Here is a 27950-nt window from a genome sequence, read left to right as displayed (position 1 = left end):
GCCTCCAAGGGTAGGAGAACAGAACTATCATCCTCACTTTATGGGGTTGGCGGGAGGAGAACTGAATGATGCCATACAACATGATGTTGCACTGTATTGGATGGCAGGTTAAAATCAAGAATCATGATCAGTTCGTGTAGTACAACTGATTTTGTTTATTTCTAAACTGATCCAAAATCCAGCCATGCCACATTTACATAGATAATACATGGGATAATATACCAAATTTGAATGCAAGAAAGAAAAACGTATTCCACATTTGCTTATTTTTTTAGTTTTATGTGCTGTACATGTCCTGAACTGCCTTCAACTTTCATATCGATTGGAATCTTGGTTTGGCTCTCTGATCAATGCTGCTTCATTAACATGAGAACAGATCAATAGCGATATTGATTGATTCGTCGGGTGAATTGAAAGTGTGCAGTTTTTTATATAGATACACCCCAGGCCTCGTTTCTTATCTAAAGGGGATAGTCTAAGTATAGAACAGGTATATTAGTACATATCTGCTTCAAATATATTCTGCGGTTAGTATACACAACCGTCTACAATTGTGTATTACTTAGGCAATACAAAGTAGCACAAAAATAAAACAGAAAATAGTCTTACATATTTTTGTGTTAGTTTTCTCTCCATTTCCAGTGCCATTTATTTTGCCTAACATTTACCGCAATCCTTTTCCTTTATTTTCTTCTCCTATTTTCTTACAAAACAGTTTATTAGTCTCTTAATATAAAACATATATATAAAAAACCAGGAAATGACCCCAAAACTGTGTTTAGGTTCAAAAATGTATTTGTTTGTGCCCATTTAGAATATACTCATATACTGAGTATATATAGTCTGTGTTACAGTGTCCCTGAATTTCCCAGTATTAGCTACTCAAACAACGTGGGGTGCGTTTGATTTTGTGCCATTTTGTTTTAAGATGCACAGTTATATTTGCAAGATTAACAAAAGCAGACGAGTCACAGGACTAGGCAAATCCTGTTGACACATTAGCGAGGTATTGTTCTCGTTGCCATTGTTATAGCTGCGCTCCAATTTGACTTCTAGTTATTAGTTCCCTGGAGTCCGAAAATTCAGATTTCATTTTATATCTGCAGGCTGCATCGAGGTTGTGCAGGGAGAACAAAAGATTGGAAGATGCAAACGTTTCTGGCACTTGCAGATTTGATGCTTGCTGAGAACATTTGTGGTGCAGTGTTTTGGGGGTTGCATGCAGTCTAGAAAGCTCAGCCATGTTCCATATCACTAATAACCAATTTAGGTGCATTTATTTCTAAAGGATTCTTTTGTGCGAATAATTGGAGAGAATTTTTTCATGTGCTATTATGCCTCGTATTTTATGTTGAAACTTTCTGTCTAGTAAAATCCCTGTTATGGGTACAGACAGATCATGTGTCCTAGCATTCCACTGTCACAGCACTTACACTGGTGATTTGAATGTCGTCATCATATATGGAGACATCGGAGGAACGATTCCTTTCCATACAGTGCCATAAATCTGGGGTTTCAGAATTTTAACTTCACCCGCTAGCTCACACGCAAGTGTCTCGTGATTTTGGCCTCAAGCCCATTGTATTTAAGAGCCAGATAGTAAAGGCTAGAGTGACAGGGGGCGAGGAAATGGAAAACCTGAATTAAAAACCTTCTGGAAATACTGCTTGTGTGTTTACAAAGAGTCTATGATAGTGATAACATCTTCAGAAATTGATGTGTTTCTTTCCCTGAATTCTTCTTTATTTTGGCTTCATCTCCACCCTTGTGTTAACGTCATCCCCATCCAGATCGTATTCTTCAACTTGGCCACTGGTCCACACCTTCATACGGTCAGTCAGGTCACTGCTTCTGGGAGCCAGGATGAAGTCGTAGATCAGGGCAGCACTTGCACCTCCCAGCATTGGGCCCACCCAGAAGATCTGAAATACAACATCAAACTCTGGTATTTCTTTCAGTGCTTTCCAAAATACTCATTCACTTTAGAGCCATTCTTGGAAACATCCTATGTTATTCATTCATTTTCACGTTGGATTAGACCTGGAGGTGGTCACCTAATGGATTATGCATTGGGGTGGGAGCCAGGAACTCCAGAGTTCTAATCCTGGTTCTGATAATGAGTTGCTATGTATCTTTGAGCAGGTCACTTCGGCCAATATTGCCAAAGTTGTTGGGTGTTTAAAGTTAGGCACTTACAGGGAAAACATTTTGCATGTTCCTAAGTAAATGTGGTCTGATTTCCACTGAAACTATGGGAACTGCATGTGCTCTGTGCCTCCAAAAATCAGGCCACATTCATTTTGAGGTAAAATTTTCAAAAGTGCCTAAGTGACATAAGCTCCCAAATCCCCTGGATTTTCAATGGGACTTAAGCTTTAAATTGCTTAGGTGACTTTGAAAATTTTACCTTAAGTGCCTGTTATGGATTTAGGTGCCTACCTTTAGCTACACAAGTTTGAAAATTTTAAACTAAACTAACTTTCCTTTATAACCAAAGTTACATTTTTTGTAACTGGGAGATGGATGGCATGGTAAGCAGATTTATACAAGTTTTCTCAACTCTTTCTTTTATCCTTCAGTTTGGGATTTATTGCATGCCCCAAATGCTAAGAATAGCCCTACTCGCTAATGTGTAGCATAGTGATCATTAAAGAGAGGGGAGAATACTGCATAAATTCACATTGCATGAGGATTTGTGCAATCAGATCTTACAGGCATAAATATTCATTGAAAGTGATTTTGAAAGTTGTGTGCAATTGTACTGGTGGAAACCAAATTTCAAATTCTCATGCATGAGTATTCAATTCAATAATACATGTACACTTATCTAATCAGGAAACAGACACTTTATCATGTGATTTTAAATGGACACACTTAAAGACTTTATCCAAGTTCTAGACATTGTAGCAGTTCTAGTGGCATTCACCATTTTAAGCATAGGGAACATCTCTGAAATCTGTAGTATTTCCAATGCCCTGATCCAGGACAGCATGTAAGCAGATGCTTAACTTTAACCACATGAATAGTCCCATTGACTTCAAAGCAACTACTCACATGCTTAAAGTTATTCATAAGCTAAAGTGCTTTCCTGAATTGGGGTCAAAGGCCCCATATATTCAAAGGCATTGAGGTGACTAATTCCCATTTATTTCAATGGGACTTAGGCGCATACATACTTTGAAGGATCTAAGCCTAAGTGCTCCCACTGTAATTGACCAATCACAGCTCACAAACACAGCTTGCATATTGAGTACATGGCCAGAACTATGCAGTAGGTCTGTTCAAAGTTAAAAGATTGTGCAAAATAAGATAAATCGGATAATATTGAATAAGAAATAAAGTTGAGGAGTTTGTGATCTGCATGCAGTTATTTTATGGACTGAAAAAATGATTTGTTTAACAAATGAAATATTAAGTTATTTGCTCAGCTCTGATGATAATATATCTTCTAATGTTCGTATTTTTGAAGTGCAGTCATACTTTCATAATGCTTTTTATCCAAAGAACTTAAAGTAGTCGGTATACATGGCAATGCTTAACAATTATCATGAACTTCATCTTAGGTTTTTGTCACTAAAATAAATTCCTGTAGAATGAATGATTTGAACTTACCCAGTGATTAGTAAAGTTTCTGCCAACCAAAGCTGAACCCAAAGACCTGGCTGGGTTAATTCCACAACCGGTGTAATCAATCTATGAGAAAGAAAGAGAACTTATGTTAGGGAAGTGATTCAGAATGTTATGTGTTGCACACCAACAAAATATGTGTGTCTGAAATACAGTTAAATCCATACTTAGTGATCACTTAGCAGGGTTGTGACCAACCAAATATGATTCTGAATGGAATCATCTATGGAGTCTTCTAGGGAATGGAATGGAAAAGAATAAGAATGGAGACTTCTATGGAAGATGGAGCAAAATTGTACTCAAGGGGCCAACGGTGGAAATCCGGCCCCATTAAAGTTAATGGGAGCTTTGCCATTTACTTTAATCGGACCAAAATCTCACCTCAGGTTCAGAGCAGTTGTGAATCAATGTAGTTTCAATTTTAATGGAATTATGCCAATATATATCCTGTGAGGACCTTGCCTGGTGCAACTGGGTATTTGGAATCATCTCTTAAAACCTGAGGTTGTCTAGTTTGGATAGTTTCTCTTACTGTCATTATTGAATATTTGCATATGCCATAGGAGTCTATGCCACCTTACAAAGGCCACAGAGACATGGTTTATATCCCAAAGAGCTTAACACTGAGATTATATGAGACCCACAAGAGATGACATCAGGCCAGGTTGGGGAATGGGACATGTTCACAAAACAAAGCTATGATGTTACTTGTCTTCAAAAAAGCTAATTCCTTGTTTTATCTTATTTTGTTATAATTCTATTTTTAAACGTAGAATATTGAATGTTGATGACTCAAGGCAAATCACTGTGGGGAAGGAGTGGGGTTCGGAGGAAGGATTTGAAGGAGGAAAGGGCTGCATGGCGTACAGAACCTGGGAAGACATTCCAGGAGCAGCAGGGGAGGAGTGCAGAGGTGGTCAGGGAAAAAGAAGCAAACAGAGTCTGGAGAGTAGCAGAGCTAGTTTAGTGCAGTTCTTGGTGAGCAAACTGTGTCTTTCACCTCTGCTGCTTCTAGGTTCATGCTGAAGTCTAAGGAATGGCTGTTACATTTGGAAATGAAGGCATTGTTTGACCTGTGTCTTTATAATTGTATACCAATGTCCCAAAGTACTGTATTAAGGAGTAATGCCATACAACCTGTAGAGGTCAGGAGCCTACTTTGTATTAATGTACTTTATAAGGGTGGGTTGCAAAGATGATATATTCAGTCTTCAGTTGGCAGGGCTGGCGAGCATTTCAGGGTGATACCAGCAGGATAAGGGAGATTGAAGGGGAAGATAGGGACTGTGCAAGGTATTTTGGCAGGCAGGTTGGAATGTATGGCCTTCTGGCCATGAACAGAATATGCTAGCCACTCCTGGAAAAATCCTTCCAAGGGCCATTACATGGGAATTTGCAGAGTATCTACAATGAGAATTAAAACTTACAGCAAGAAGATGTCCTAAGGCAACAGAGAGCCCAATAGCCAGAGGTGCTGATCCTGAGATATCATTTCTTCTCCTGTCTGTGGTGGCAAGGACACACAGCACCAGCTGGAAGGTGGCAATTATTTCAATGCCCAGCCCTTGGCCTGAATTGATTCCCTCTGCAAGCTGTATGGAGACAAGAAGAATAATTTCATCTGACATTCTGAGCCACATGCAGGTGAGACTTGAGGTTAAAAACTCATACTGTATTAGTTCCTCAGTGAGAAATTCTAGGCCAGTCAGGCAATTTCATCTCTCATGTTGCTTTTAATTGACCAAAAAGAGAAAATCTAGAGTTGAAATACCAGCCACTGTACTCATCACATGCCCTGGAACTGTTATTAGATGATACTGTAAAACTATAAGCCCTTCCAGCCACAAGTTAAAACTGAGCTTCTAGACACAGTGGCTTTTGGTAACACAGCCAATTGCAGGTTTCTGCAATAAGAACATAATTTTTATGCCTATGAGAGACAGAAAGAACCCGGAATCTGCCATCTATAAGTTTAAGGTTACACGCATCCTATCCATTGACTTGAGCTTTGAGTGTTCAGTGTACATATTAATTTCTTCCCAAAACCTAGGCATTGTAGAAACAGATTGCACATTGCTCTGTCGTCATACAGCATCAAATGCCAAATAAATGCAAGGGGAAGAAATAAGGCAAGGAGAAAGAGAGGTGGTGTGGTCCATTGGGTAAAGCACTGGTCTGGAGGCTAAGAGACCTGAATCTATTCTTTACTCTGTCACTGATTTACTGTGGGACCTTGGGCAAGTCACATCATTTTTCTGTATCTTACTTTCCCCACCCTTTAGCTTTCATCTGCTTGAATTGTAATTTCCTCAGGACAAGGGCTATCTATTACTACCAGTTTGTACAATGCCTGGCTTTCTGGAGACCCCGCTCTTTTGAGGCCTCTCAGTGCTACCTGAAAAAAAGAGAACATTCACAATGCAAAAATGCCACACAGTTGCTGCTGAACCCTTCCGAAGGAAAGCAAGTTGTGGGGATGGACCAGCAATGACAGGTATAGACACAGCAATCTTGCTTCCACTCCAGTAAATCAGAACTAACTATTGAAATCCACAGTGTTACATCCCCACAAAATTGGCATGCATCAGATCAGGCCCTCAGTATCTAACACGTCATTGAGCTGCAAAATGAGTAGGTTTGCTTAGAAAAAAATGAAATTTGCTCATTTTTTGGAAGTTCCCTGGAAAACTTGTGCTCAGGAAACACACATGGATCATGCAGAGTACATTCAGAATGCTGTTTGTACTAGTTCTGTCTGTTACTAAAACAGGGCCTCTTTCTGATCTCAGCTACACCGGTTTCAATGAGGAGTAACTCCACTGAACTCAGTGTTAAGTGACACTGAAACTGGAATCAGGCCAATGTAACTGAGAAACAAGCCTGCTCTGCGAAGTTTAAACCCAATGTCACTGTTATCAGTAGGTTATCCCATCTGTCATAGTATCTGCATTAAAAAGTGCAAGGCCATACATGACAATAACATATTATAATGATATTGTGACCCATCTGGAACAAGGAAAGTACAGGAAATCATGTTTGAAAATCTGTTCTCATGAGTTTTCCAGCCTAATTTCCTTAGGAGAGACATTTGGATAACTTCAGAAAAGTATCCAAACTTTTGGATGCTTAAGAAATTCCTTTAACTTTCACCCCTCACTAGTCACTTTCCTGTTTTTGCCTTTGCTATGAGGCTTTCTCCGTCTCTCCAGAGAAAGAGAAAAATGATTGGGCTGGAGCCTCATCTGGCCTAAACCAGCACAACTCCATTCAGATCAGTGGAGCTTCATCTCTTTGCACGAGTTGAGGGTTTGGCTTATGGATAACACATTTTTTTACATGTTGCTCATGAAAAGAGCTGGATTGATAGCCCTACAGTTAGAAGTCATCTATTTCTCCACAGATGTCGAGTTACGTCAATTGCAATGGTGTTATTGTGCGATGTGGACACCCATTCTCTAGGAAGTGAATTGAGACAACCAAACATCCATCTGAACGGTAGTAACAGTTGGGAGCTTCTAGTCTTAACTTAATAAGAATTGATGGCTCGGAGATGAAAACCTCCATTATCCAAGCATCCATACTAAACCCTTGAGCCACACCACCCCCGCTCATCTATGGGTTATCAACCCATTGCATCTGCTCCTTCTCACCCAGCAATTCCAAAAAGGCAGTTTATTTATTTCATCCCAGCTGGCCCACCAGCCCTCCCTTCAAAAAATAAATCACTTTAATTATTTGCAAATACATGGGGCTTGTGCTCCTAAGTCACTCTGGGTAAGTCTACACGGCAGCTGGGCAGGGTAATTCCCAGCTCGGGTAGATGTCCTTGTGCTAGCTCTATTTGAACTAATGCACTAAAAATACCGGATATGGTGCCGCAGCCAGCGGCTCAGACTGTCTGAGTACATACCGAGGGTCTTGTTCCAGGGTTATACTCAACTATGGCCACACTGCTATTATTAGGTGCTAGCTTGAGCAGAGATAATGTGTGCACATTTATCCATGCTGGGAATTATCCCTCCCGCATGCTGTGGAGATGTACCCTGAGGTATTTTTGAATATCCCACCTACCTATTGAATTTGCAAAGCCAAATGTTGAAATTTAGAAGCCAACTGCAGGTGCAGGTGCTGACCACCTATGAAAATCAGAACAGTGAGACATAGGTCCCCAAATACAGCTATGGAGTCAAATTCTCTGCTGGTGTATCATTGAAGTCCTCAATAGCAGAGCAACAACTAGATTTGCCCTTCACGTCAAAAGATTTATTTTAAAATAAATTGCACCTTGAAAAACAGCTTTAATCCTTATCTATGGAAGGCGGAAATCATATTCTTCCTCCCCCCTCCGCCCACCCCCCCACGACCAGAAGAGGCCCATGTTCAAAGGTCATTCTCTGTGTAAATCAACACTTATTGATGGGCTCTGTGGAATCAAAGAAAACCTGGAAAGGTCATAGGAAACCTTTACCAATGTCATAGGAAAGCATTTCCTTTTGCATGGCCTTGTCAGACGTAATTACATCTGGCCTGAGAGGCACATGCATTTTCACTGGAATAGCAAGGAGGGTGGGCCATGTTCCAAAACTCTACAAACCTGGACCAAACATGTGATGGTTTGCCCTGTTTTTTTCTCTATTCCTTTGGTCAGATGTCAGTAACATGCGGTGCTACGGAGGTCTGTCTGCCCTGTCCTAGAGGGTCATTACAGTGATATACAAACTTGTATTAAGGAAATCTGGGGCCCTGTGTGCACCACAACATGGGGTACTCTATGGTTCCATCCCCACAACCATGCCATACATTTGGAGTGGAGACAGCAGGCAGCCCACTTTTCCCCCACAAAGTGCAGCAGAGTAACTTCTCCCCATACTTACCTCAGCAGCTCAGCTGGGGTGTATCTGCTGGGATGAGTAGGCCGGGCCTGCTGAAATCCTTTATCCCTTCCAAATACATAGCCCCCTTGCCAGGGTGGTGCTGATGGAGTTACCTCTTTCACACCCCTTTGAGATGCATGAGGCAGTTCATGCCACTCAGAGCTGTTATTTCAGGCTCTCTACAGACTCAGGCAGACATAACTATATTGGTTACACTTGGGTCAGGTTTGCAAGGTTTTCTTCACAACCATAGAGCTAAAAACTTCTTTTTAAATGAAAGCTTATTTTTTTATCTAATCACCTGACTCCAGGATCTGAGGACCTAGGCATGAACAGAGGTTGCCTATGCCTTCATCTGAACCTAGTAGCATACAGTATTTCAGGATGACAAACATTCTACTGGATTTAACCATCAGAACATATGTAACAAGAAACACACTGTTTTCATAGGAACATGCGGTTCTGATGTTCAATTATTCCATTGGTCCCACACATCTGCTATCCCACATCTAGCACCATGTACCACATACCTGACCAAGGTGCTTGTCCTGCAATTGGACTTGTATGGCAATTCTACAGGATCGGAGCCCAGGTATGCAATGTTTTTATTAGGAAGTATTCCTTCCTGGCCTTTGCAGTGGTCAGCTAATGCTCTGCAACATGAGATTTGATCACCTCTCTAGTGCGGTGAGGAGCAGCCCATGTGTCCCCTTAAACTATGTTTTTGTGGTTTCAATTCAAACCCTTGACAGTTTTTGGCAGGTGAGTTTCCTTTGGTCTTTTTTTTTTTTAAGCTAATATGCTAAAAAGAAAATTAGGAAGAAAGGGGGCCAGCTGGTTCTGAGGAGGTGGTAATAAAGGGCAGGGCCTGTCGCCTGTACGTCTTAAGCTGAATCATAGAACTGTTTGGCACTCAGCAAAAGTCAGTCCCACCTGCCAGCTGTTCGGTGGTTTATGTGAAAGCAGTAGATGGTCCTTGTCCAGTTCCTCATGTTCACATCGCAAAACCCACTAGCCCAGTCCCACCTCTAGATTGGCAGTTTCAGCAGAGAATGAGAGAGGATGGAAAAGCAACTAACCTCTTACATTTACAGGTAGCACCTCGAAGTCGTGGTAAGTCGTATTGTGGCTTCTGGTGCCAGTGGATCCTGCTGGTAATAGCTGGTAATAGCATGATAATCAAGGTGGGCCATTATCATGCACATTGTAGGGAGAGTGGTCACTTTGGATGAGCTATTACCAGCAGGAGAGTAAGTTTTTGTGTGTGTGGTTTTTTGAAAAAAAGGGGGTGGGGGTGAGAAAACCTGTATTTGTGCTGGAAATGGCCCACCTTGATTTTCATACACATTGTGAGGAGAGTGGTCACTTTGGATAAGCTATTACCAGCAGCAGAGTGAGTTTGGGGGGGGGGGAGGGGGAGAAAACCTGGATTTGTGCTGGAAATGGCCCAACTTGATGATCACTTTAGATAAGCTATTACCAGCAGGAGAGTGGGGTGGGAGGAGGTATTGTTTCATGGTCTCTGTGTATATAATATCTTCTGCAGTTTCCACAGTATGCATCCGATGAAGTGAGCTGTAGCTCATGAAAGCTCATGCTGAAATAAATTGGTTAGTCTCTAACGTGCCACAAGTACTCCTTTTCTTTTTGTGAATACAGACTAACACGGCTGTTACTCTGAAACCTGTCAATAACCATACAGTATGATTTTAATAATTGCAGTAATAATTGCAATATTTTTTGACATCAGAGTCATACAATGCAAGCAACGGCTTGGGTTATACTAGTGCATTTCCGTGTTCTCTTTGTTACTGCCTTGCCTAAATGGAACAAAAATGAATAAAGAATGCCGGAAAGGTAATGGGAAATGGGAAAGAGCATACACCACTGTCCATGTTATACCAGGTGCTGTATAAGAACAAAGAATGACCACTCAAAACACAAATTTGAAGAATACCAACTCTAAGAAGAGAGAGGAAATGTTTCATGTTGGAAACGAAGTATCATTGCTTGTAGAGAACCTAGCACAATAGGGTTCTGCTCCTTGACTCAGGCTCCTAGGGTATGTCTACATTGCACACTAAGCCTGGTCTCTGACTCCGGTTTCAGCCCAAACCCATCTTCTGTCTGCACACTGACTAGGGTCAGAAAACATTCAGGAAGGTCCTCTTGATTTTGTTATGGAGTGATATCCGAGGGAAAGGGCAGTATCACTCAGACACAGCACATCTACCTCTTCCAGAGATAATCTTCATCTGTACAAGCTTCGCAATTGCCCATTTCCGCAATGGCATGGTTAAATGCCCTGAGCTTCATTACTTGAGCACTGATTAATAAGCGTTGCTCAGGGAGAGCACACCGCTCCCTGTCAGCGATTATTTTTATCTATATAACACTGACAACCATTCATTGACTCCATGGCCACGTAGAAGAGTGTGGGCTCTAAGTAAATCCGTTTTGGCGTTCACATGCAGAACTGCAGGTAGTTCTACCGCAGCACACTCCTGACTTAAAGTAGATAATGTCAAGAAACAGCTGTTTATTTTTGCCAGTCTATTTTAATCAACACTTGGGATTACATCACCCACAGTTCAGTTCACACGGCCCATCTCAAGTCTTGGTGAAGGCAAGCAGGTGATGTAATCTGACGGGATGGTTCAACAGCCTGCAAGACTCAATGTACATTTATTGTTCAAACAGTGATCGCTAGTGATCACGCATGGAGTGAGCAGAATTCCTTCTCTATGCAGTTGTGGGAAACATATGGCAACCACATTGCAAATAGCTATTAGATGTAACAAAATGCTTCGCTCTTTGATTTGTCCATGAGTGGAGGTATTCAAGCTGCCTTCTTGCTGTTGCTTTTGATGGACATATTTAGCTGACCCATTTCCACCACTTTGAGCAGGAATGTGGGCAATTAATGGCATGTTTTCTTTCCTTTTGTTTTATCAGAGAAGGACATTTCTTAGTAGTCTGACTTCAAAACAGAAACAGGGAATGGGAAAATAAACTGGCCCAAGGTGAACCTGACTATGTACTTTTCTGGGGGCTTCATATTTTTTGCATTAGGGACAAAAGTACATCACGTCAAAACATGGTTCCAATTACATGGACAAGACAATAGAAAGGACATTATTATTTGTTACCCAAGGTGGTTTTATCATGTGGAATTGCCCTGTATCATCTAGCACCCTTCTAGCTATGTAGCGTATTTTCCAGGGGTTCGATTTACTTTTTTATATATCAGGGGATTGGTTAGTTTCTCATCATTCCTTAAAAATATGGAACTCTTTGCAAATGAGAACGTCACCCTTGCATAGGGGACATATTCATCTTTGTCTCTTCCAAACACTTCTCTACGTGCCATACTCATATGTTTTCTCCTGGAATGAAAATTAAGCAATATGGAATGTAGAATTTCATTGACAATAACCTCCAGAGTTACTTTTAGTGCCATTCAATTCTAGAAATTACTGGTGGAAAAGACCTGTTAGGTCTTTCCTTTAGCAGTACTGGAATTTTCCCTATAGTATGGCTTATCTAGTCTGGTTTTAAGGAAAGGGATTTCCATCACCTCTCTTGGGAATCTATTGCATAGTTTCGTAGAGTTTAAGGCTCAAAAGCAACATTAGATCATGCAGTCTGACCTCCTGTGTATGACAGGTAATTAATTTATATCTATATACCCCTATATTAAGCCCAAAGGTTTTAGTTAGGCCAAAGCATTGTAATCCTAGGAGACTAAACTGTGTGCTGCAATGTACTTTCCTGTCTCCCATCTCTACTGCAAGTTAGTCTCCCTAGACCATCCTAAATAATTATTCTCCCATCTTCCACTAACAGGTAATGCATATTCATGCATTAACCCTGAAGAACCCCACATATGGCATAGCTTGCAAAAGACCTATATAGGACCGTGAGAGTTAAAAGATTCTTCCATTGTGCTGGGCTCACTGAAATCCTTAATTCCCCCAAACTTTCTTTTAATATTTGTAGAATGTAAATGCAGTGTGCACAGAACCTAGCATCTCTGAGGCAGTACTGTGATATGTATCTTAATAATAATAAAATAATAAACTAATAAAAATAATTTATAATAAATAATTAGAAAAGGAGGACTAGTGGCACCTTAGAGACTAACCAATTTATTTGAGCATAAGCTTATGCTCAAATAAATTGTTTAGTCTCTAAGGTGCCACAAGTCCTCCTTTTCTTTTTGCGAATACAGACTAACATGGCTGCTACTCTGAAACCAATAAATAATTAATATCTTTTCCCTACAGTGAACTCATTCTTTAGTATGTTAAGTTCAAGAAGCTTCTAATAACTAGCACTAGACATCCCTATATTTCCCACCATAGACATTAGCTTACCCAGTCCATCTCCCTCCCAGTGCAGGTCTGTTCCCTAAAGAACATTTCCTGCTGCTTTCCCCAGCCCAGTTTGAAGTATCCTAAGTGATGCAGCTCTCCCCCACTTCTTTCAGGAGGCTGTTTCACAGACATTCACTCTCTGAAAGTGGTCCTTACTATTTAACCTAAACACTCCCCTCCTTAATCTCACCGTTCTTTCTAATGATAACTCTTTGTACCATCTTAAACGATTCATCTCCTTCTTTTCTATTCATACCCTACAAATATCGATACACTATTATCATACCCGTTAGTCATTGTTTAGCCAACCTACAGAGATTCATATTAAATTCTATGATTCTCATCTCATAAATCAATATCTGCAGTCCCCCCACACAACCATTTCTGTTGCTCGACCCCAAAGTCCCTCAGTTATTTTGTTGATACAGGATACCTTTCCTAGGACTGGCTCGTCCGTTGTTTCCATTAACTCAGGTAACTATGTCCCAACCACCACAATTCATGCTGCTGTTCCAATTGGATATGAGCAGCATCACTTCCTGTCCTAGCCTGTACTTAGTGTTTTTATGCACTGTGGAACTGTGGCAGCATTTAGTCCCAGTGATGGTGGCAATTCAATGGGGGACCAAAACAATCCCCCTATGTCACACCGTTATTTTTAAAGGACTTTGAGATATTGTAGGATCACAGCACTGAAGTCAATGGGACTGCTCACATGACTGAAGTTAGTATAAGCTATGTTATCAGTCACTTTACCAACCGCAAAGCTCTACAAACCAACATTTCTGATCTTCATTGAAAGTCCGGTTTATAGTCCAGTTGGCTCAGGGGCGGCAGGCTCCCTACCTGACTCCACATGGCTCCTTGGAAGCGGTGACATGTCCCTGTTGCCCCTAGGTGGAGGAATGGTCACAAGGGGGTCGGAGTGCGGGGGGGGGGGGGTGCAGGGCTAGGGGTTGGGGTGTGGGACAGGGTGTGGGGTGCGGGCTCTGGGAGGGAGTTTGGGTGAAGGAGGGGGCTTGGGGCAGGGGGTTGGGGCACTGGAGGGGTTTCAGGGTGCTGGATCTCAGGCGGCTCCTCGCAGGCGGTGACCTGTCCCTGCTTTGTTGCATAGTATTTTGTTGAGTCAGGGTAAAAATGCACTATGTCCACGATCCGGCAAAGCACAGAAGTATGTGCATAATTTCAATCCCATTGAAATCAGTGGGATTACTCACATGTTTAAAATTCCACATGCTTAAGTGCTTTGTCAAACCAGGGCCCAGATTCTGTGAATTATTATAAAGTTATTAATATTGCGATGAAGTTGTCCTCTTCATAACTCTGCAAAGGCTTTGCCATTCAGATTTATCTTTGTTTGTTACACAACAGGTAAAGCATTGAGAGTTCTCCCTGAGCTGACTATTTAATGATGTTAAATCCTCAGAAGTTGGGTAACTGATTAGTAACATGATGTTAATAATTGTTCTTCTGAATGGCCTTTTGTGGAAGAGCTCAAACCACTTGCCAAACACTAATTCATTAACAACATCCCTGTGAGACAGGCATTATTACACCCATTATTTGTCTGGTTTTGACTTATATAGTGCAACTTGTCACAAATCTCTGGGACACAGAGAGGTTTAACTGGTTTTTTGTCTAAGGCCACACAACAGGGGCATGCTCCAAAGCCCATTGAAGTTAATGGAAATCTTTGGAAAGACTTCATCAGCCTGTCGGTCAGTGATAGGACCTGCAGTAGAATATGGGAGCACAACTTCCTGTCCTCTGCCAGACTCCCTCCCAACAAATACAGATGAGAGAATTCTAGGTGCCAGCCCAGACATTTCGCTAAGCACAACAGCTGTCTTCCATTCTTTGGACAGTAGACAACCTCAGATAATAAGACCCAACCACCATCCTCCCACCCTCTCCACTACATGGTGAGAAACTAGTCATTCCTTTTGTGTTACAGGGCCCCACATGCTATAAAGAGAAGAATAATGGCTTCATTTATATTAAACCGATGTATATAAATCTAACATATGCGTCCAGTGGCAGACAGTAAATGTCAATATATCTACAGGGCTTTCATTAAACATCGCCAGTGTGAGGCAAAGCATTTGTGGAAGAGTCTCATTCCACTTTACCTTTGTGTATTCCCCGTGGGAAAGTTTCCTTGTGAAATGATTTTTAATTTTGCTGTTTGGGAATAAACTAGGAAGGTTTTTGTTTTCTAAACTGAATTAAAACTGAGTAAACAAATCCTTTTTAGAAGATTGTTTGGAGGACTTAATTATACAGATAAACTATTTGTTACTTACTTCATTGGTAACTTGTGACTATGACAATCTCCCACTGTATTTAGACACTGGAATAACTATCTGGCTTTGTACAAACACCACAGTGTAAACACTTGTTGATTGCCTTAGAGTAGCGTTAGTTTTATATTTCTAAACCCAAACGCCAATGAAACTGTGAAATCTTCCTTGGAATTAAGGGGATACTCAGAGACTTCTCAAGCCCGAGGTAGTTTATACCTTTAAAGTCCACTTTCTAAAGGTAAAATGTGGCCATATTAATATTCAAATAGGCTTCTGGAGTAAAGACAGCAACTCCTGCTCTCTCATTTCTCTGCCCTGAGCATCAATATAGAAGCAACATGAGAAAAAGGGCTAAGGGCCAAATTCTGTCTCCATTACATCCATGTCACCTCTGTCTATTCTATTCAGGATATCCTGTGGCCCACATCACCATATATTGTCTTTAGATTCATCAGAAAGGGATTGGGGAGAGAACATGGGAGTGAGAGTGAAGAGCAGCAATAATAAGGGAGCTGTGCTGAGAGTTGGAAGAGTTCGAGAATCAGAGAAAGACCGGCTGTCTGAGGTGTAGATGGTTTTCCCGGTGGAACCCAGGACACAGCAGGATTTCTAGGCCGCATCCCCTAACCCAAGTGGTGGATTACAGACCTGCGCTTCTGTCAGGGAGAATAACTTTTCAGCTTGGAAAAGAGGAGACTAAGGGGAGTGATATGATCAAGGTCTATAAAATTATGAGGGGTGTGGAGAACGTGAATGAGGAAAAGTTATTTACTTGTTCCCACAATATAGGAACTAGGGGCCACCAAATGAAATTAATGGGCAGCAGGTTTAAAACAAATAAAAGGAAGTTCTTCTTCACACAGCGTACCGTCAACCTGTGGAACTCCTTGCCTGAGGAGGTTGTGAAGGCTAGGACTATAACAGGGTTTAAAAGAGAACTGGATAAATTCATGGGGGTTAAGTCCATTAGTGGCTATTAGCCAGGATGGGTAAGGAATGGTGTCCGTAGACTCTGTTTGTCAGAGGGTGGAGATGGATGGCAGGAGAGAGATCACTTAATCATTACCTGTTAGGTTCATTCCCTCTGGGGCATCTGGCATTGGCCACTGTTGGCAGACAGGTTACTGGGCTGGATGGACCTTTGGTCTGACCCAGTATGGACATTCTTATGTTCTTAACTTTGTTGAGATATTCAGACACTTTTCCCCTCCCATTTATTTATTAGTCTATTTATTTTCCTGTCCAAGATAGAGGACAGGCCCCGTGTAATTGATTTAATGGAATAATATGATGTCCTAAACTCAGATTTCATTGTCTTCAGTGGAGCTCTTCCCACTTACCATCAGCTCTGAATTCAGTTCTAAATTTCAATGTAATTATTTATTTTTCATTGGGATTTTCCTTTTAGAACACATGGTATCAGGTTCTGCCCCGGTTCCCACGTATGTAAATCCAGAGGGGATTTACTGAGTTCTTGTTGTTATTGCTATTATATTGTTATTCCTGTTTGTATTGGGGCAGCATCTAGGAACCCTCGTCATAGACCCAGGCCCGCAATGTGCTGGGTGCTGTACAAACACAAAACCAAAATTATAAAAGCAAAAAGACAAGCTCTGTCCCTGAGAGCTTTTTATCAAATATAAGACAAGAGACAACAGATGGAGACAGACCAACAGGGGAGCACAAGGAAACAATGAGACAATTTGGATGTACAAAATAAATGTCATTTCTCAAAAATGAAATTTGCGTCATGATACCTATTTTTTAAAAAAATCCTGGAATGCCGGATTCCTAAAATGGCTAATAAAGATCACTTTTACATTTTGAATTTTTTATCGGCCTTTGTCAGTTAGTAGGACCTATTGTTATCTAGTGTTTCCAGTTAATCTAGAGAGTGGGAAAGCAAACACTCATTGACTATAAATCACTGTGAAAAAAGCAGGAAACTTCTATATGAGAACAGGAAATTTTCTACAGCTGTTTTTTCCTCCTTTAAAATTTGTGAACTAATTTGGTGCTGAGAGAGAAAAAAAAAAGGGTTGTCATAGATATGTCTTTATACAACTCTGATTCCTACATTTTCTAGGATTCTCTTATCCTTTAAATAGTTGCCATCTTCCATACACCCAGAGAGCCACATTTTCGGCTGGTATAAGTGGACACAGCTCCATTGACTTCCATAAAGTTTTACCCATTTACACAAGCGGAGAATTGGACTCGGAGACTCCCACAAGCTACTTCCATTACCTCATTCCTTCCCTCCATCCTGCCTCTCACCAGAAAGACCTCTTCCCCTCCCCATTTATTTCCAGATTACTCCCTCATGTGCCAGATTCCCAGTCTGGATCAATACAGATAGCTACCTTTTTCATGCCTAGTGAATCTCAACTGGATTTGGCTCATCCCTAGAAAGGAAGGCTTGGTAGCCCTGCGTGGCCTGGGGCAAGTTTCACCTATACACAGCTCTGCCAGGGCATCTCTTCCAGTGAAATCTGTGATGCTTGCTATGCTTCTCATAGGCCTGCCCTGAGCCTAAAGTGAAAGACGCCAAATCAAAGATTCTAGAAAGTAACATTCACTGCTTAGCCACAAAACAGACAGGGTGGTGGTAGTGAGAGTTTCCTACAAATCTTAGCCAACACGTCTCCACTTTAGAATGGAAAACTCTAGATCAGAAAACAAATTTCACCAAAAAATTTTCAGGGCGTGGGGGGAGGAAGTTCTGATTTTTCACGAGGAAAAAAAAATCATCAAATATGTTCCAGACAGTTCTACTCACTCTTAAATTGCTGGGACCTCCTCAAGGGGTTTAAAAAGATTGCACATTTCCTTTTAGTAGCTTGAACAAAACTAATAGGTATGATTAGGTCTATTGTATCCCATTCTTATGCAAGTCTATAGATTTTCTCCCAAAATTTAAAGTCAGAGAATATAATATTTTGTATTTAAATAGCACATTTATTCTGAGGATTTCACAGCACTTTCCAAACAGGAATGTTTACCTCCTCCTAATACTCCTCTAGCCACCACCATCCAACTGCTAGTGGTCCAATTCCGGGCATAAAACATCCCCAGGGGTGCTCTATTCTAAGCCTAGAGACTGGACTGGCAGGTGGATGGTCCCAAAAAGTGATTCTAGAAGCCAAGGATTGCTACACCCCTTTCCCCCATCCACACCCACTGTACTATGAGCCAGGGTGCGGTTTAGCAGCTGCCACTGTAGCTCTGTGCCATTTAAGGAGCTCCCACACTGAGGAAATCTTCAAGCGGCTCGTTCAGCTGGTTTTATGGCTGCTTCACTCCATTAGATAGGAGCATTATCATACTGTAGGTTCAGGGCCATCATGTCAATTATATTTTCTTAAGAAGCGGTCAGGAGGGGATAGTTCCATGCATTAAGAAGATGTGCTGATTTGGGTGGAATTAATACCTCCAGCCAAACCGTATTCCCTAGACACTACGCACGTTGTGCAAGGATCTCATTTACTTAGTGATAAGGCTATCTCATAAGTATAGTAGAGAAAAAAGCTGGGTTCGGTAATTTCTTTTAGTGGACCAACTTCTGTTGGTGAAAGACACAAGCTTTGGAGCTAACACAGAGCTCTTCTTCAGGTCTGGGAAAGATATTCAGAGTGTTACAGCTAAATACAATGTGTTCCAACTTGTATTTAGCTGTGACATGCTGAGAAACTTTCCCAGACGCAGTGTTGAAGAAGAGCTCTGTGTATGCTCGAAAGCTTGTCTCTCTCACCAACAGAAGTTAGTCCAATAAACGATATCACCTCACCTACTTTGTTTCTCTAATATCCTGGGAGCAACACAGCTCCAACAACACTGCAAACAGTTATAAGTATAGTGTCTTTTACCAAAAGGGTTTCAAAATACATATATTGGGCGTGACTCGCCCATTGCAGAGAGCACAGGACATTTCTGGGGTGGTAGAGAGCAGCTATGCTGCATGAGAAACACTAATCACTCGTTTTTAGGTAGGGAAGGAAAGAATAACTTCTCCAAGTGAAACTGCATCGGGACACTAAAAAGGTAACATAGCCAGGAAATAATGGCTAACGCTCTTGTTCTTCCTAAATTAACTATAACATTTAGCCGAGGGCTCCAGTTGTATGTCTCATTCAAAAGGTGGATCTTCTCTCACTATGGAAACAAGTTACTAACATAGCAACACCACTGCGGTTTTCAAATAGTGATTTTCTTGTGCTCTGTATCTTATCAAAGTCACCCATCTCCCTAGCCGAATGCTGTTAGCTACTACTCTGGTATGAAGTTCAGCTAAAAGACTGAAATATTATAAGGATAATTCTATAGGTCTCTTCATCCCCCCGGAATCTCAAAGAGCTCTACAAATTATATATTGTATGCAAGGATCATTTTGTCCACCACTGAAATGCAGCCACCTCTGGAATGCAATACAGCAGCTACAGTGTGTGTTTAATAATGCAGAACATAACAACACAACAGGCTAGGCCAGCAGGAGAGAGAGAATACTGTGGTTAATTGAAACCACAGAGGGAATTTAGGTATGCAGAATGTAATTACTTATGTTGAAATGTGACCAGGGAGCAAGGACTCAAGTCTTTGTCTTATAAAGAGTGTCATGCCCTCTATAATGTCTGTAAGAAGTCCAGACCTCAGATTTCTGTCTCATCTGTCCAGTGGCACCTCCAGGAGTCCAATACTCCATAACATGGGGCTGGCTCAGAGGAAAAAATCCTGCCTACTTATTCACCATCCTTGACTTCTAAAACACTGGGGTTTTCTTTGTAAGTTCCACCACCCAACTCCTGACTCAATCTGATTTTGTTTAGTTTAAGATTGGATGAGATCACAGTCTGAGGGAGCAGCCATAATGAAAGAGGGAAACAGGAAAAACTGAATCACCACAGCACAACATATGAGCCCTCCTACCATCCACAGAAGCCACTCCTGGCACAGTGGTGATAACACAGCCTCAGAGAGACCAGAGCTTTCTCTAATCTGTGATAAGAGCTGTGTGAATAACCAATTCTTTGGTTTGGTGGCAGAACCAAAAAAAAAAAAAAAAGGTGTTTTGGGTCCACCCAACCCTGAAATTTTTTCAATTTTTCAATGAACTAAAAACAGAACAAAAGTTTGACCCAAACCCAAAACGTTTCATTTAATTTTCAAGGAGGTTTTTTTTAAGTCCTTTCAAAAAGTCAGCCGAAGTAAAATTCAAAACGAAAAGTCATTTGACATTGAAAAACGGAAACGATTCGTTTAGAAAATATCAAAATGACTGCTGGGCTGAGAAATCAGTCCTGGTGCTGAACAAGACTCAGAGACCACGGCTTGTTCTCCTCAGAGAGTTACTTGCATTGAACAGGTGCGCATGGATTCGCCCTGTAATTGCAAATTGCTGGGGAGGGAAGGGGCATGAAAGTAGTGGTTACTGCGAGCACTGATCCTGCTGTGGTGAAGAGCTGCTGTTGTGGTGAAGCCCCCTCCTTCCTCTTTTGGGCAAGACTTTTGAGTCATCTCCAGGCCTGGTTAACCAGACACCATAAAACCATTTTGCATCCCAGCTTGTACATTCATGCATCTGCCACTGTTGATTCATCAGTAGAACACAGCCTACTTGACTATGGGTGTGGCAGAGGGTCTATCCATTAGAAAGAAAGTCCAAAGCACACTCGAGGAACAACGTGAAGTGAAACCCATACAAAAGGACACCTTTATTAGTGTGATCTCCTTGGAGACTGCTCCAAAATATCTCTGAATATACTGAATCCAATTGCGTTCTGGCTTTGTTAGAAAGACATCTCCTTTATGTAACCAATTTCTGTTAGTCCACTGCATGCTCCCTTAAAACAGAGCTGATTGTATTTATTGTTCTTGTTTTTCCTCCTCTGTCTAGATTAAATCTCCTCTAGTACTCATATTTATTTTCCTTGCTTTAAATTCTTTCATTTAATTTAAGGCAGAATTATCACTAGTTTTCCAAACTTGAAGAAAGGTCTTTTAGAACAAGCAAGGAGCTTGCTTGCTAAGCTTCGCAGTGGGGTTCTCAGCAGCTTTAATAAGTATACAAAGCCACAGAAAGTGCAGTAAATTATGAATTCATGAAGCAGTGCATACATTTTTCACAATCCTATAATTTCAGCCATAGGAAAAATTGACTTAAAATTGGCATAACATATTTTACTGCAATCTGATAGAAGTGTTGAGATAATCATTGATGGGCAGCAAATATCTTTGCTACAGCAGTTATCTGACCACATATCAGTTGCCTCTTGCCTGCTTTTCATTAACTTAAGCAGGTTGTTGACCATTAGTAGTCTGTTTAGCGTAAGTAAATGACACGTTAACAATCCATAGCTTACAGATCTGTCTCAAACATAGAATAATCAGCTACACTCAAAAGCTAAGGTTGTGTGTCTTGGATTTACTCTGCTCTTACAGTTCTACCATGTGGAAACTAGTTTGGGGTGAGAAGCTGAAATTATCAAAAAAAAAAAAAGATGCAAGTTGATGGAAAGAGATGCTTCCTCTGAACTGCAAACAGATACCTTTCCTGTGTTAACACTGTGTTAAAGACTGACAAGGGAGGGCCAGATTTTTAGAATTGCACATACCCAGCTTGTCTCTTACTGTCCCTCAGCACTAGTGTCTGATTCAAAGCCTGCTGAACAAAATAAATATATTTCCCTTCATGGCAGTGGCTTTTGGATCAGGCCCTTTTAATGTGGTCATCTTAGTGTAACACTGACAGGCCCCAGTCATCGGCGGGCAGGACTGAACCTGGGACTTCTAGAGTTAAATGCATGAGCCTCAAGCCATATGGCTCTTAGCTAAGGCTGGAGAGCAAACTCATTAATCTCCTAGTGGTCTCAGCGCCATTAGAGGGGACAGAACACCAGACCCAGCAGGTGTGTGGGTTACATTAGCACCGTATAGTCCCTAAAAGTAAACCCTTTAAAGGAGTTCAATACCTTTCCCTGCTCCCTCCCTGCACCCTCTTTCTCTGCACTCTTGCATGTCTCTTGGTGTGTTTTGTTATAACTGCTGTCATTTTGCTCAGTTTGCTTGCATTTCTTTTTGTCTGTTTGGTTTGCTGTTGATAGGCAGAGAGGGTCACTATTACCACGATGCACACATACAGGTCTGAGACTGCGTGTCCACAGCAGGTGGTCTATTCACTCACCCTTGTCACGTGCAAAGGTGCTTGCCCTTTGGGGGGAGTGGGGGGCTCATGAAAACTGAGAAAACTTGACCCTAATAAACTCTGATGATGTTACAACAGAAACCACTCCTCTAGGAACCATAGCCCAGCCTAAAAGCCCCTTCTTTTTTTTCCTCCACACATTCAGAGTCATGTACCCTCTCATTCCCACTGAAAGCACAAGCAGCTGAAGCTGTTGGCAATAATATAAGTTCTATCCCTTCCCTATTGTACTCTAGTTAAAGTGGGCAGCACTGTGCAAAGGCAGATCTACATTGTTTCTGCTTATCTTCTGTTTAAGGGCGGATCCAGCCTGCTCTGAGGCTTGACCTGTGCGTTTTTTTCCCATGTGACCTATCGTGACAGGTTCTGAAAAACCCTTCTTGTCAGGGCAGCTGCTGTGCTGTTTTCCCCGGCACCGAACTTAGCCACCCAGCCAATCTGGACTGGCCAGTGGGAAGCAAATAAATTTGTTTTCCTCTCTATTTCTCTCAAAGGGAAAACAACAGCTGCTGCTCTCCCCATCTCCAGAGAGATTCCCCCACCGAGACTCCAGCCAGAACATTTAGCACTGAATGAAAAATCATTTCTTCTGAATATTTGACAATGAAGACCATTGATACCCACACTTGCGATGTCACCTTAGAGAGCTACATTAATTGCATGATAAGGGTTCTGACCAGTGTCCTGGACAAATTCCAACTTGGGGATATGGTCACACACGGCGCTGGAGCCATAAAATACCATGGTTTTCCCCTGCAGGGTACTCTCTTCCCCTAAAAGCACAAATTCCATTGAATTCCACTCAGTTGCTGTAAAGACTCAGAGGCTTCCTTCCTGCAGGTCGGGTGGAATTTTTAAGGTTCCTGGGGTAAAATCGAGTCCCACTGAAGCCAATGGAAAAATTACCATTGATTCCACCCCGACACTTTGCATATGCAATTAGATTTAGTACATACATTGGCTGGCTGGGAGGGCAATGGGGTAAAATATTGGCTCATCTGGGGAAAAAATAGTCCCTGATTTTGTGGTATAGTGCCGAAAGGCTGAGGCACATGCCCAAGTGGAGGGAACATTTTCTCTCAAGATATGGTTCTTTCCCTCTCAGAGCCAACCTGTATTTGCTTTATTATCCCTGTAGGCTTTTCTCCCTGCCTTCTTGTCATTCCAGCCCTATCTTCCCAGTCTTGCCCCCTGCCTCCCAGACTCTTCTCTTTGGGGCCCCCAGCTCCCAGCTCGTGCAGTGTAACTTATAATTTAGGGGGTAGTCCAAGAAACAAAAGGGGGTTTGTCTGGTGTCATGTATCCACCCAACAAAAGTCCAGGTTCAGGGCTCTGGGATTTAGGGTGAACCAGTGCATGAGGGTTTCATGGCCGGCCAGCGTGCAGACGGGGAAATCCAAATGCTAACACTCTGGGAAACAGACCACCCGCATTTAATGGCAGCTGGCCCCTAGGTATTTGCAGGAAACCTCTTTGGTTACATCATGTCCCATGTGCTTCTCTCCTGCATGGTCTAGTTCCCTCCAACATTGGTTTCAGAGGGAAAGAGTACATACCGTTTTTAGACCCTGATCCAAAGCCTATTGAAGTCAATGGAAAGATGCTCATTGATTCCCATGGGCTTTGTGTCAGGCCCATAATTATCATCAAAATTTGGAAGCTGAGTGGATAGATGGATCATCAAATCCTCTGTATCCACAGATTCCAGAGAGGTAAACAAGCAACTAATATTGCAATAAGAAAAGGAGTAATTTTGCGGATACAGACTAATATGGCTGCTACTTTGAAACCTAATATTGCAATGGAGCATGAAGACCAATGACACCCACTTGTTTCTCTGGAGTAACTTATTAAATACCAACTTTTACTATATTTTTCATAATTTCATTGTAATTGCCTGTAGACACCACCGCATGTTAAACCACAACACATTATTTATTCATTTAATACTCTTTGACTTGTTCTGTTTGTTTTCTCTTGCCCATAAAGGGCTTACCTGTAGCAAAAGACACATTCTGATCAAAACCTTCTCTTGCAAATATGCCCCGTGAATTAAACTGGGTGCTGAATATTAATGTTACAAACTGCCACCTTATTTTTTTTATATGGGAGGGAACATCCAGAAGATTTGAAATAAGTGCACTGTACAGAATCAGATGGAGTAACTAGCCATAAGGGAAAAGGAGTACTTGTGGCACCTTAGAGACTAACCGATTTAAATTGGTTAGTCTCTAAGGTGCCACAAGTACTCCTTTTCTTTTTGCAAATACAGACTAACACGGCTGTTACTCTGAAACTAGCCATAAGGGAAATCCCAGTTTTAATATTCCTGTAGGTAACACTAACAAGGTGTTTGTGGCTATGTGACTGACATTGAAAATAGGCTCATTCTAAGCCAAACAAATGCTTAAAGATATGTGGATCCATTTAGTTGCCACTCTGGTCAAATGCCAGTGTTTTAAGGAGGAACAGCTTCACTGAAATGATTGGAGCAGCTTTATTGAAATTACTGTCCACAGTCACACAGCCACAAACATCTGGCTGTAAAAGTATTGAAACCAGGGCTCCTATTATAGACAGTTGCCTCACCTCCTCTTGGACAGAGCAATGCAGAATTCAACATTTCCATGAGTGTATTTCTAAACAAACAAAAACACAAGAAGTGGCAACTGTAACTCGGTGTCAGAGAGCAATTCGGCTCTCAGGGTAATGCAACACGTACATTTCATTGTAGATTTTTGACAACAGGATTTGCTTTGCTACAGATCTCGCTCCCTCCTCCCCCCCCCCCCACCTTTTTCTCTCTGTGTTTAGTTAGGTACCTATGTTCTTAGCCTCCATCCTGGGGTTATCTGAGCCCCTAATTAGGTAGCCTATACAGAGTAACCTGAAAAAAATAAAAATATATATTCATCTATGCACATTAAATGACATCACCAGAAAAGATATGTAGACTGAGATTTTCAAAGTCTGCTAAGGTATTTGGATACCCAATTGCCAATATTTTTAATGGGAATTGGGTATCTAAATCCTTTAGGCAACTTTGAATATCTCATGCTTGACGTACAAAAGCAAACACAAACATAATGTGATTCCAGTAACCAGTAACATACGACCTTGTTTCAGGAAAAAGAGGACCTTCTCCTTGATCTCTGTCTTATAGAGGATGGTTTGTATATCTGTAAGCTTACAGTAGTAGCTGTACTAGCAAGTGACAGCATGAGCCCTAAAAACTTTATCCCATGGCAATTGAAGTCAAGGCAGAGGCTCCCATTGACTTCAGTGGGCTTTGGATGAAGCCCTATTTTAAACACAGGTTTCAGAGTAACAGCCGTGTTAGTCTGTATTCGCAAAAAGAAAAGGAGGACTTGTGGCACCTTAGAGACTAACCAATTTATTAGAGTATAAGCTTTCGTGAGCTACAGCTCACTTCCTCAGATGCATATCGTGGAAACTGCAGCAGGCTTTATATATACACAGAGAATATGAAACAATACCTCCTCCCACCCCACTGTCCTGCGCTATTACCAGCAGGACAGTGGGGTGGGAATAGGTATTGTTTCATATTCTCTGTGTATATATAAAGCCTGCTGCAGTTTCCACGATATGCATCTGAGGAAGTGAGCTGTAGCTCACGAAAGCTTATGCTCTAATAAATTGGTTAGTCTCTAAGGTGCCACAAGTACTCCTTTTCTTTTTATTTTAAACACAGTGTCTTCCATTATGACTGGCTGCCTCAAACAATCCCCAGACACCAGATTGCCCTCCTCAGTAGGTTAGTGATCTTACATTAAAACTTCTGCTTGAAAGTGGGAAAGAAAAAGTTATCAGCTTTACCGCATTGAGCCCAAGGGAGTTGTTTGGAAGAGATGAAGTGACTCCAGAAAGAATCGCCGTGGCTACCACTGCTCCTAGGCACTGGGCAACGATGTACATGAAAGCCTTCAAGACGCTGATCTGACAGCTCAGCAGAAGACCCAGGGTCACCGCTGGGTTCAGGTGGGCACCACTGATGTGACCCACACTTTGTGCCATGGTTGCAATCGCGATCCCAAAAGCCAGCGAGACCTTCACATTGTCTTGAGTGGCTGTGGCTGTCTTGTTGCCGACTACAGGAAAATTGTAGCCCAGTGCTGAGCCGATGCTGATAAAAATAAAGAGGCTCATGGCTAAGAATTCAGCCACTACTGCCCTCCAAAACATTTTCTTTTTGAATTCACTAGCCATCTTTTCTCTCTTTCTCTCTCTCTCCCTCCCTTCCCCTGCTTGATATTTCTCTTTTGAGATCGGAGGAGAAAGCTGAAGAAAAAACAGAGTTCTTGGATTATTTATAGGGCTTTGGGTGGTCTGTAGGAGGAAAGGGGTGTTACACAAAAGGAGGAAAGAACATCTACATAGATTGATGTAAGGCACTACATGCATGCCAAAGTTTTTCTTCTCTTTTTTTTCCCCCCTCACTTCCCCTCCCCTCAGAGACTCTGATCTCTGCTGCCATTTTTAAGAGGCTTTTTAAAATCCTTATAAAAGAGTGCTTCGGGGTGCCTCAGGAGTTTTACCATCACTTGGTTACCCTCTATGTGGTAATTCAGCATGCAAGCTGGGCTGCAAGGTTTTACAGGATTTCTCTCTCTTTGGACTCAACCAAAAAACAAGGTATCTGTGCAGGCTTGTATTTTAATCGGTCTCGATTTCAGCAGAGGCTGGCTGTGACAACTGAAAGTGGGTAAATTAAACTGACAGCTAAAAGTGCACTCCAGAGACTGTAAAGATCACATTGTATTTCATTTTAAACCAGGCAGGCAGTGTCAATTTTGCTATCCCAGTGTCAATCTAAAATTATTGAAGTAATTTGGAGGCTTTATACAGGTGTAATTATGATCAGAAACAATTCAATTGCAGAGAATGGAGTTATTCCGTTTTTTACTGGTGTAACTGAGATCAGAATCTGGCACTTTGTGTGTGTGTGTGTGTGTGTGTGTTGCACTTGTCACTTATGTGCTTGTAATATATAAATATATATATAACAAATAACCTATATTCTATGCACCCATATTATGTCCTTGTAAGGACTGTTTGGGTCTCTCAAATCTTCCCCAGTTGACACCCCTATTAGCAGTAAATAAGCCACTCTGGGATCTACTTACCCAAGTCCTGCAGAGAAAGTAGTGTACACACTTTTTTTTTTAACCCTCCTCTTCCAGAGGGCAGCTGTCCTTGCTGTCCCCGGGAGACTGACTTCTGCTGCAGATAAACAGTACTGGCCAGAGAGGGAGACGAAAACGATGTGCTTTATTTTGTATACAAAATTAATCTTCCAATGATACCAAAACATCTTTAAATGCAAAAGGTCTAAGAGCCTGGGCTGTTACCGCTTTAAGACCTACCTAATTCCCTTGGTTTAACTCCCTGAGTTGTCAGATCTATGTGCACTTGAAAGTCTGGCAATTCACTGTTCTCTAAGTCAAAGTCTCTTCATTTTTCAAATACTGGCTTCAAAGTTTTCCTGTGAGTTGACTCTGATTCAGGGGGTGGGGAAACAGTTCTTAGAGCATAAACAAATTTAAAACCAACC

At 41.6% G+C, this 27950-nt stretch overlaps 1 protein-coding gene across 1 annotated transcript; it reads right to left on the bottom strand.

Moving 5' to 3' along the window:
* Nucleotides 1-135: 135 nt before the first annotated feature.
* On the bottom strand, nucleotides 136-26845 carry AQP1 (aquaporin 1 (Colton blood group)). The gene is made up of 4 exons (XM_073334754.1): nucleotides 26216-26845; nucleotides 5055-5219; nucleotides 3613-3693; nucleotides 136-1922 (listed from the first exon to the last, which is right to left on the bottom strand). The coding sequence occupies exons 1-4, from the start codon at nucleotides 26798-26800 to the stop codon at nucleotides 1743-1745; spliced, it is 1011 nt and encodes a 336-aa protein (XP_073190855.1). The 5' UTR covers nucleotides 26801-26845; the 3' UTR covers nucleotides 136-1742.
* Nucleotides 26846-27950: the final 1105 nt, after the last annotated feature.

The sequence above is a fragment of the Lepidochelys kempii genome, chromosome 2 (genome assembly GCF_965140285.1).
Source record: "Lepidochelys kempii isolate rLepKem1 chromosome 2, rLepKem1.hap1, whole genome shotgun sequence".
Lineage (NCBI taxonomy): Eukaryota > Metazoa > Chordata > Testudines > Cheloniidae > Lepidochelys > Lepidochelys kempii.
This window is presented reverse-complemented; position numbering and strand designations above follow the sequence as displayed.